Source organism: Cebus imitator, unplaced genomic scaffold, assembly GCF_001604975.1.
Source record: "Cebus imitator isolate Cc_AM_T3 unplaced genomic scaffold, Cebus_imitator-1.0 Scaffold622, whole genome shotgun sequence".
NCBI classification, from domain to species: Eukaryota; Metazoa; Chordata; class Mammalia; order Primates; family Cebidae; genus Cebus; species Cebus imitator.
Genome location: NW_016107937.1, coordinates 700155 through 711977, shown reverse-complemented (window position 1 = coordinate 711977; position 11823 = coordinate 700155). Strand labels below are relative to the sequence as shown.

At 35.6% G+C, this 11823-nt stretch overlaps 1 protein-coding gene and 1 long non-coding RNA gene across 2 annotated transcripts in view; both read left to right on the top strand.

Moving 5' to 3' along the window:
• Nucleotides 1–3106: 3106 nt before the first annotated feature.
• Nucleotides 3107–4307, top strand: LOC108295168 (olfactory receptor 1052-like). The gene is given in 1 exon segment (XM_017517208.1): nt 3107–4307. A coding segment is annotated over 1 exon segment (939 nt). The 3' UTR covers nt 4046–4307.
• A 7320-nt stretch (nt 4308–11627) lies between these two features.
• LOC119469290 overlaps nt 11628–11823 on the top strand; it is a 1680-nt gene continuing 1484 nt past the window's right edge. Inside the window, exon 1 of the long non-coding RNA XR_005198094.1 lies at nt 11628–11752. This is a non-coding gene — a long non-coding RNA (uncharacterized LOC119469290). The remainder of the gene's footprint in view (nt 11753–11823) is intronic.

Genomic DNA, 11823 nt, shown 5'->3' with positions numbered 1-11823 from the left:
CTAGATGCTTCAGTATTGCATAACAACATATGCTATAAGGTAATTATAGTTGCGCTTGATTTACTTACACACTGAAATACCAAAGATGGTTTTCTTTAAATCAGCAGAATAATAAATTTTGCCATGCTGTCAGCTTGCCTACAGGTAGACATAGCTTAGCTTTATTTCTACACAGACAAGATTTTCATATAAAAAAAGCTTAAAGACAAGGCGTTCCTCTGCTTGCTTTCTGAGTAGCTTTCAATAAAGTCTCTCTGCAACTCATCTTGAATTCCTTCGTGCGTCAGATCCAAAAAAAATCTCTTGAAGTCTGCATCCTGACTCCTTTCTCCTGCAACAATTTGAACTAAGACAAATGCGTAAACTTTTTGCCTAAAATTATCTTCTAACACAATAGGTTTTTCATTTTCATTTTATTTATTTATTTTTGTGATGGAGTGTCGCTCTGTCGCCCATGTTGGAGTGCAGTGGTGCAATCTCAGCTTGCTATAGCTTCGACCTCCCAGGCTCTGGCAATCTTCCCACCTCAGCCTCCTGAGTAGTTGGGACCATAGGAGGATGCCACCATGCCTGGCTAATTTTTTTTGTGTTTTGTAGACATGGGGTTTTCTTATGTTGCACAGGCTGGTTTAGAACTCTTGGGCTCAAGCGGTTCACCCACGTCCACCTTCCGAAGTGCTAGGATTACAGGTGTGCCTGGCCTGTAAGTTTATGTTTTGATAATTTTTTTAAAATTGTACTTTAAGTTCTGGGATACAAATGCAGAGCATATAGGTTTGTTACATAGGTATATCGTGTGCCATGGTAGTTTGCTGCATCTATTACCTAGGTGTTAAGCCCCACGTGCATTAACTATTTGTCCTAATGCTTTCCCTCCCTCAAACCTCAATAGGCCCCAGTGTGTGATGTTCCCCTCCCTATGTTCATGTGTTCTCATTGTTCAACTCCCACTTATGAGTGAGAATGTGCAGAGTTTGGTGTTCTGTTCCTGTGTTAGTTCGTTGAGGATGATGGTTTCCAGCTTCATCCATGTTCATCCGTGTTCCTACAAAGGACATGATCTCATACCTTTGTATGGCTGCATAGCATTCTGTGGTGTAATTTTTCTTTATCCAGTCTATCATTGATGAGCATTCAAGTTGGTTCCATGTCTTTGTTATTGTAAATAGTTCTGCAATAGACATACGTGTGTTGTGATCACCTTGCTCTTACTTTCATACCAAGGAGATTGTACCTTTGATTCTCATACATTAAAGAATAAGTTTGAATATCAGTGCTGCTACCTGTAACTGTGATAATATCATTTACTTAACTTATGTATCACTGTAGATTTAAGACAAATTTAACTAACCATTGTCAGTGCTTTGTCTTTGTCTTAGACAGACACTCCTTCCCAGCTCTACAGATAAACCATGGGAAGTGATGGTTATCAGGTTTCTAAATGAGCTGAGGTATTAAACATTTTTTCTTCTATTGATAAGTTAAATTCACTTATTTGAATAACATAGACATGCATTCTACAAACCAGTTAAAATTTTAAAATGAAAAGAAGGAACTGTTCATATATTTATACTTTTAAAAGTATTAAAAAGTATAAGTATTTTATACTTGAAAAAGTATATTTTATGAGATAAAGACTTCAGATTATAGGGACAGGAGAAACTTGTAAGTTGGCCATTTATTCTCATCCCTCATCCTGCACTTTAACCTATTTTTCTGCATAAGCTTCAAAATAGTCATGTAACCTTCGCTGGAATACTGAAAAATCTCAGTGTTTTAATTCGGTGGAATAGTCTTTCATAAAGAGGAATTGCAATCTAAGTCATACCTACCTATTCCCATGGGGATTATTCACTTATCCCCGTAGACACTCCAGATCTCACAGTTCTCTCCTTGTCATTATTTCAGTAGTCTTATTCTTTTCCTGAGTTTTACTCACTCTGCAAGAATAGTGTCTCTCAAGTGAATAGATGATGAAGTGACTCAATGTATCATTGTTATTCTGGAGAGGGAAAGCTGTCAGTATCCCAATTTTTTTTTGAAATATTTATTTATATTCTCACGTGGTTCAGAGAGGCCCAGAGCCAATCTACCCCATCCTACCCTTATGGAAGATTCCCCTCGGCCCACATTGTCCTCACACTTTCCCTTTGCAGAAGGAGGATGATGAATGCTGCTAAGTTGACTTTGTAGATAGAACCTGTGCTGAATCTGGCCCTGTCAAGGAGACTGGTGCCTTGTGCTCATCACTCCTTCCCAGTTCTACTGTTCATGCTTCTTAAATAAACAGGACTTGGTTACAGCAGAAAGGTAAACCAGTGTTCTGAGTTACTGGAACCCAGGTAAAAAAAATTAAGACACCCTCTTTCCCACCTCCACCATCAAGTAGGCACCAGTATCTTTTATTCCCCTCTTTGGGTCCATACATACTCAACGTTTAGCTTCCCTTTATAAATGAGAACATGCGGTATTTGCTTTTTTGTTCCTGTGTTAGTTTGCTTAGGATAATGGCTTCCAGCTCCATCCATGTTGCTGCAAAGGACATAATCTCATTCCTTTTGATGGCTGCATAGTATTTAATGGTGTAAATGTACCACATTATCTTTATCCAGTCAACCACTGATGGGCATTTAAGTTGATTCCATGTTTTTGCTACTGTGAATAGTGCCGCAGTGAACATACACATGCGTGTGTCCTTAGGATAGAATGGTTTATATTCCTTTGGGTATATACCCAATAATGGGATTGCTGGGTCAAATGGTAATTATGTTTTAGGTTTTTTCTTTTCTTTACATAGCTTTAAAATAAAGTCTACTTTAGGTTTTTGTTCACATTAAGACCAGCATTTTAAATGCATCCTAAAGCTAAGACCCTAACTTTTTTCTTTTCCTTCATGCAATTTTTAATGGAACAAGCAAATAAACTGTGTCTGAAGAATGTAGTTGAAATATTCTGATTTTATAGGTAAGACAATCAGAGATTAGAAGTCACTAATTCAAATCACATGGCTAGGCAGGGATTCCAAACAGTCTTGATATTTCAGTATCATTACTCTGAATTAATTCCAATGTCTTTATCATTAACAGGTGTCAAGAAATACAAAGCCATGGCTGATGTTAATTTTACATTGGTTACTGAATTTATCCTTTTGGGACTGACAGGTCGTGTTGAACTGAAAATGGCCCTCTTCATGTTGTTCCTGTTGATTTATACCATTTCCCTAGTGGGAAATCTAGGAATGCTCTTTCTAATCTACATAACTCCCAAACTCCACACACCCATGTATTATTTCCTTAGCTGTCTGTCGTTTGTTGATGCCTGCTATTCGTCAGTTTTTGCACCCAAACTGCTGCTGAACTTCTTTGTTGAGTGGGAGACAATCTCATTCTCTGCATGCATTGTGCAGTATTTTTTATTTGTGTCTCTTCTTACCACTGAGGGCTTCTTGCTGGCCACAATGGCCTATGACCGTTACGTGGCCATTGTGAACCCTTTACTTTATACAGTGGCTATGACCAAAACAGTTTGTATTGTGGTCATATTTGGATCGTGTGTGGGAGGTTTAATCAACTAATTGACACATACAATTGGCTTGCTGAAACTGTCTTTCTGTGGGCCAAATGTCATCAATCACTTCTTCTGTGATCTTCCCCCACTGTTGAAGCTCTCATGTTCTGACACATCCATGAATGAATTGCTGCTTTTAATCTTCTCCGGTGTTATTGCCACGCTCACTTTTTTGACTGTGATGATCTCCTACATCTTTATTGTTGCTGCTATCCTGAGGATCCGCTCAGCATCAGGTAGACAGAAAGCCTTCTCCACCTGCGCCTCTCACCTGACGGCTGTGACCTTATTCTATGGATCGATAAGCTTTAGTTACATTCAACCAAGCTCCCAGTATTCCTTAGAACAAGAAAAGGTGGTGTCTGTGTTTTATACCCTGGTGATTCCTATGTTAAACCCATTGATTTACAGCCTAAGGAACAAGGAAGTGAAAGAAGCTGTGAAACGGGCTACAGAAATGAAACATTTTTCTTGTTAGTTTCATATTTCCACATCCAAAACACAGACTACAAGCAGTGGTTTGTCTAATGATATCTATGAAGATTTAGTAAAATTTCAGTCCTACAGGATACTTAAATTTTATTCAATTGGAGTATTGTGTTTTACAGTGGAAAAAAAAGACCAGAAAAGTGTGACATAGGACACATGGCTGGTTACTGTGTTCACTAACCTAAAAACCAGGCTAAGATCTAAGGTAGTTATCTCTAGGCAATTGATTACATTTTCCTTCCTTTATATGAGTAAAAATAAATATTTATGGATATATAGACACTCAAACACATACACAAATAGAGACAATGATAAAATTAATAAATAACAAAATAATTTTTGCCTGGGTCTCTCTATTGAGCATGGAAATAAGTAAAGTACATTCAAGGCAAAAAGTATTGGTACTTTCCTCATCCAGAAAATAGACAGATACATATTCCAAAAATTGACCTGCATTATTTATGGCTTGATATTCTTCAAAATAAATATATACACTTAAAAATAATCAGAAAAATTATATGGTATTAGGTTACCTTTCTACTTCAATGGTTAGTCTAAACCACATTTCCCCATTCCTGGCCTATGTTTCTACTATTACGTGTGAAATCACATTGGACAGAATATTATAGTTTTATTATCACTCCACTTCGAAGGCTCACTGATACTCAGAGAAAGCTACCCTGACGACTTTCCCTTCCTATTTAGAAAGGATGACTCCAAACTCATTAGGATGTCATTAATAATCAAATTTGTTTTTCTCTTTCCTTTACGGATCTTCCAGAATCCTTTTTAATACGTTAGACAAAAACATTCCCAGAAGAGTCATTCTAGGCAGGAAAAACCTGTGAAGTCATTTGTATTCCATTCAATTCAAATCATATGTACAAGCGCATCATCATAAGATCAATCCCACAAATATTAATTGTCTCATAGTGATTTATTCACAAACTTGTAAACTATCCTATCTGGAAAAATATGAAAAATATATAAAAACAAAATTCCAAAGAATATATTCATTGACAAATAAAATGATATATTTTTAAATATTGTTTTAAATCTTGAATTAACCGATGACAAATGGGCTAAGAAGCACACTGCAACAGCTGAATAATCAACAAAACATTAATTTTTGTATTTACATGGAAGGCTAGATTAAATTTTTTTCCTTATTGAAAACCACAATTATGTAAGTGAATGACATCAATGAGAAGAGGTGGAATTTCATGGGAAAAATTATTATTGTTCTGCTCAGTGCCCACCTTCAACTCATCCTAATAAACTGATATCTTATTGTAGTCTAAATAGAAACCAGGTGCTTCAATGAGAAAAATATCACTCACCTACAATTCTAATAGAAATTGAGGAGATTAGTGACAGAATTGTAAAATGTAGATTGGAAAATGAGTAATATATTTTGATTGTCAGAAAAAACAATATTAAATTTTCATTTACATATGATCTATTTATATATGAGACATGTTAGATATATAATTTTATTCTGAAAGTAAATGAAACTGAGTCAAGCATATCCTAAATATTCCTACATGGTTGATAGATTAATTAACAGGAAATAAATGAGAATACTACATTTAAAATAATCTGATGTTACTCCCATTAGTTGACATGTAAAAAATCAGGAAAATAGGAGTGCTCTCTTATAGCCCCAATCTGTTTACTCATACATAAATTGGTTACTGTTCAATATCATTACTAGAAGAATTCAGTACTCAGCAAATGTTGATCTTACATGACTTTGTGCCCTCAGAAAATATCTATCAAATATGTGTTTTTATTTCATGTGTGTAGCCTTGGAATCTGTGATGTGAAAATTTCCCTGACTTAGGGAAATAAGTTGCTGGCACCATTTGGACTAGCTATGATTAAATTTGTATTATGGTCATGATTGTTGCTATATGAAGACCCAGGAGACAATGCAATGAATTTATGTTCATGAAATTTGAGATTTTTGTCTTGTTCCATGAACACAGACTACAGCGATCCCAGCTGTGATGGCAATTTTCACTTGTCATTGGTTAAATGTGGCCTGTATCTAAATTCTAACAGCCAGAATCATAGACATCTAGAGCTTACATGAGTTTCAGATATTTCTTATGAAGTCTCAGAATTCATAGATTCTCATTTTTTATCCTTAGACTTCTCAGAAATTCAGTTTTTGCTAGTATACTCTTCTGAATCTAATATGTCCTGAAGTGGAAACTTGAACTTTTTATTCGTTTGTTTGTTTTTGTGATGGAGTCTCACTCTGTCACCCAGGTTGGAGTGCAGTAGCATGATCTTGGCTCACTACAGTCACTGCAACCTCTGCCTCCTGGGTTCAAGTGATTGTCATGTCTTAGTTTCCCAGTGGCTGGGAGTATAGGCACCCACCACCACATTTTCAGCTAATTTTTGTATTTTTAGTGGAGACAGGATTTTGCCATGTTGGTCAGGCTGGTCTTGAACTCCTGACCTCTGGTGGTCTGCCTGTCTTGGCCTCCCAAAGTTCTGGGATTACAGGCATGAGCCCCTGCACCTGGCCCAATCTCTTGAATTATTCCAGGCCACCTGTAATGTGAATCATGTTAATTAGAATAGGTAATTAAATAAAATCATATCGTGATTTGAAATAACAGTTTTGAAGTGTTTGACAAATCATAGGCATTTAATAAATGGAAGCAATTTCAATTAGGATTCTTCTTCATATATTTCTGCCAGACCAAAAAAATACTCTTTTTAATATTTATTATAATATTTCATGTTTGTTGGTTCATTTCCATTGTCACTTTATTTTAAAATTGTTCCAAATTTTCACAACTATGTTCTTATGCATTGTGTTTGTTTCTTTAGCTGTGTTTCAACTATATTAATGATAGGTTTTTCTTATTCACCCTCTCTTATATTTGTCATTCTATCCTTCAATTATCAGCCTACTCAATATTTTTATTTTTTTTAATTTTTGTTCCGGGATATATGTGCAAAATGTGCAGGTTTGTTATGTAGGTAAATGTGTGCCGGGGTGTTTTGCTGCACAGATCAAAACATAACATGGGTGTTAAGCCCAACATGCATTAGCTATTTTTCCTAATGTTCTCCTTTCCAGCCTTCCCACCTAGTCCCTAGTATGTGTTGTTCCCCTCCCTGTGTCCATGTGTTCTCATTGTTCAGTTCCCACTTATAGATGAGAACATGCAGTGTTTGATTTTCTGTTCCTGTGTGAGTTTGCTAAGAGAATGAGTTCCAGATTTATCTATGTGCCTGCAAATGATGTGATCTTGTTCCTTTTGTGGCTGCCTAGTATTCCATGGTATGTATGTTCTATATTTTTTAATCCAGTCCATCATTGATGGGCATTTGGGTTGATTCCATGGCTTTGCTATTGTGAAGAGTGCTACAATAAACATATACATGCATGTATCTTTCTAGTAGAATAATTTATATTTCCTTAGATATATACCCAGTAATGGGATTTGCTGGGTCAAATGGTACTTCTGGTTCTAAATCTCTGAGGAATCATCACACTGACTTCCACAGTGGTTAAATCAATTTACATTCCCACCAAGAGTGTGAAAGTGTTCCTATTACTCTGCAACCTTGCCAGCATCTGTTGTTTCTTGTTGCCATTCTGACTGGCGTGAGATGTTATCTCATTGTGGTTTTGATTTGCATTTCTGTGATGATCAGTGATGTTGAGCTTTTTTTCAGATGTTTGTTGGCCACATGCATGTCTTTTATTGAGAAGTGTCTGATCATGCATGTCCTTTGATCCCTTTTGAATAGGTTTTTTTGTGTGTGTGAGCGAATTTGCTTAAGTTTCTTTTAGATTCTGACCTTTGTCAGATGAACAGATTGTAAAAATTTTCTCCCATTCTTTAGGTTGTCTATTCACTCTGATGATAGTTTCTTTGGCTGTACAGAAGCTCTTTAGATAAATTGACTCTTGTTTGTAAATTTTTGCTTTTGTTGCAATTGCTTTTGGTGATTTCATTATAAAATGTTTGTCCATGCCTACTTCCTGAATGGTATTGCCTAGATTTTCTTCTAGGGTTTTCACAGTTACTGGTTTTACACTTACATCTTTAATCCACCTTGAGTTAATTTTTCTATAAAATCTAAGGAAAGGGTCCACTTTCAATTTTTTTGCAAATGGCTAGCCAGTTCTTTCAGCACCATTTATTAAATAGGGAATCATTTCCCTGTTGCTTGTTTTTGTCAGATTTGTCAAGGATCAGATGGTTGTAGATGTACAGTTTGGTTTCCAAGTTCTCTATTCTGTTCCATTGGTCTATGTGCCTGTTTTGGTACTGACACCATGCTGTTTTGGTTACAGTAGCCTTGTAGTATAGTTTGAAGTTGAATGCTTCCAGCTTTGTTCTTTTTGCTTAGGATTGTCGTGGCTATACAAGTTCATTAGGTCCCATATAAATTTTGAAATATACTTTTTATAATTCTGTGAAGAATTTCAATGGTAGTTTAATGGGAATAGCATTGAATCTATACATTGCTTTGAGCAGTATGGCCATTTCATGATATTGACCCTTCCTATCTATGAGCATGGAATTGGAATGTTTTTCCATCTGTTTGTGCCCTCTCTGATTTCCTTGAGCGGTGATTTGTAGTTCACCTTGAAGAGATCCTTCATTTTCCTTCTTAACTGTATTCCTAGGTATTTTATTATCTTTGGGACAATTGTGAATGAGAGTTAATTCATGATTTGGTTCATGCTTGTCAGTGGGGCGCGGGAATGTGTGTTATTTTTGCACATTGATTTTGTATCCTGAGAGTTTGCTAAAGTTGCTTATCAACTTAAAAAGTTTTAGGCTGAGTCAATGGACTTTTCTAGACATAGGATCATGTCATCTGCAAACAAGGACAATTTCACTTCCTCTCGTCCTACACTTTCTTTCTTTCTATTGCCTGATTGCCCTGGCCGGAACCTCCAATATTATGTTGAATGAGAGTGGTCAGAGAGGACATCATTGGCTTGTGCTGATTTTAAAGGGGAATCCTTCCAGCTTTTGCCCATTTGGTATGATATTGGTTGTAGGTTTGTAATGGCTCTAATTTTGAGGTATGTTCCTTCAACACCTAGTTTATTGAGAGTTTTTAACATGAAGAGATGCTGAAAGAAGGCCTTTTCTGCATCTATTGAGATAATCACACATGATTTTGTCTTTAGTTCTGTTTATGTGAAGAAGTATATTTATTGATTTGTGTATGTTCAACTGGCTGCGCATCTGTCAATTTTCTCTCTCAATAATCTGTCTAATATTGACAGTGGGGTAATAAAGTCTCCTACACTTATTGTGTGGGGGTCTAAGTCTCTTTGTAGGCCTTTAAGAACTTGTTTTATGAAGTTGGGTGTTCCTGTATTGAGTGCATACGTATTTAGGATAGTTAGTCCTTCTTATTGAATTAAATCCATTCCCATAGTGTAATGCCCTTCCTTGTCTTTTTTGACCTTTGTTGGTTTAAATTATTTTGTCAGAAACTAGGATTGCAACCCCTCCTTTTTTCTGCTTTCCATTTGCTTCTTAAATTTTCCTCCATCTCTTTGTTTTGAGCCTATGTGTGTCTATGCACATGAGCTGCATCTCCTGAAAACAGCACACTAATGGGTCTTGTCTTTGTGTCCAGATTGCAATTTTGTGTCTTTTAATTAGGGCGTTTAGTCCATTTACATTTAAGGCTAATATTATTATGTGTGAATTTGATCTTGTCATCATGATGCTGGCTGGTTAATTCTGCAGACTTGTTAATGTAGCTGCTTCATAATGTCATTGGTCTGTGTACTTCAGTGTGTTTTTGTAGTGACTAGTAATAATTTTTCCCATCCATGTTTATTGCTTCCTTCAGGAGTTCTTACAAGGTAGGGCTGGTGTTGACAAAATCCCTCAGCATTTGCTTGTCTGAAAAGGATTGTATTTCTCCTTTATTTATGAAACTTAGTTTGGCCAGTTATAACATTCTGGGTTGAAAATTATTTTGTTTAAGAATGTTGAATATTGGCCTCCCATCTCTTCTGGCTTGTAGGGCTTCCTCTGAGAAGTTTGCTGTTAGTTTGGTAGGCTTCCCATTGTAGGGTACCTGGTCTTTCTCTCAGGCTGCCCTTAACATTTTTTCCTTCATTTTGACCTTGGAGAATCTGATGATTATGTGCCTTGGGATAGACCTTTTCATGAAGTATCTTATTGGGATTCTCTGGATTTCTTGCATTTGATTGTTGGCCAGTCTTCCTAGGTTGGAGAAGTTCTCCTGGATGATATCCTGAAGTGTGTTTTCCATCTTGGCCCCTCCCCACCTACTCAATATTTTAAAAAATTGTTTTTATGGTCAGCCAATAAATTGACAAAAATGTTGAACCTGATAATTACCCTACTCTCCTAATTGGATAAGTTACCCCTAATATTAAAAAGCAATCTTCTCTATGAAAGTTCACATATATACATGTGTGTGCATATGCACAATACACACACACTTACACACACAAATTCTATTTAGTAATTTCTTCAACATTTTTGGGTTCTCTCACATTGGAACATGTATATATTTTTCATAGTTACTACAAATAATAATAACGTGTTAGTAGAAGCTCATGACCACCACAAAATGGAATTTAGAGCTCTTTACAAATAGTATACATACTATATCACCTATAATATGTACATATAATTTATGTAAATTTTAATTATTACCACCAGTGGAGTTAATTTTTAACAGTTCAGTTTTTCCTTGTAAAGCCTCTCATAGGTGAGAAAAGAACACCTATGACAATTTTTCTCTGAAAGTAATAACAGGCCAAATATATGAATTGCTATACTTTGGAAAGAATGCTGGGGTCTTACGCTCTCCAGGCCTATCTTTAGCTGTTTTAATGAAACCTCGTTTTCAACAAATCACTGGGGATTCTATCCTCCAAAGGCTCTAAGCCAAATATAAACACGACAGCCTGGAAATTCAAAGAGCCAGGGCTTCCTCTAAACATCAGGTAGGTCTCTTGTTTATGTCTTCTAAAAAAGGGTTTGTAAATATCTTCTTGGTTTTTTCAAAAAAGAGCAACTGTCAGTACCTACTGAGTATAATATGAGAAAGAAGCATTTGCCTCAAATCCATTTCAATCATTGAGACAAGTGACATTTAATTGCAATATTAAATTGCAACATCAGCTGGCTTCCTTAAAATAATTTGAGGGTTTATTTTATATTTCCTCCAGTAGTTATAATTAAAGCTTCATATCTTTGACTGACATAAGTTGCAGAAAAGCACTTATATGAAGAAATTATTTGAAATATAAGGCTAGTTGTTATAAAGTATTGAATTTTGTTAAATCTGAAAAAAGGAACAGCAATTTCTTTGCCCTTATTGCAAGCAATAATTTTGAGAATCAAACATTAACTTATTTTATTGCAACTGATTTTATAGCAAAAGAAAAAAAAATACAATGTAAAAAGTAGTCCAGTAGTCCAGGTCAAAACTATCATTTAAATAAAAATTAAATAAACAAATGTAAACAGTGAAATAAAAAGAAATTAATAGTCAAAGTAGCAGATTTGGTTTGTTTAAAAAGAAAGTCAACCAGGGCAAAGCTGGTTAAACAATATTAAAACAAAGAAGGCAAAGAACAAAAATGTTAATTTAGTCGAAAAGTAATTTGTCAAGTATGTGGACAGACACCCCTATTTTCTCAGTCTATTTTTTTGTTTGAATTACTTTTTTTTTTTTCCAACATAGAACATGTCTATTTATTTTAACCTTTAATGAATTTCCAAG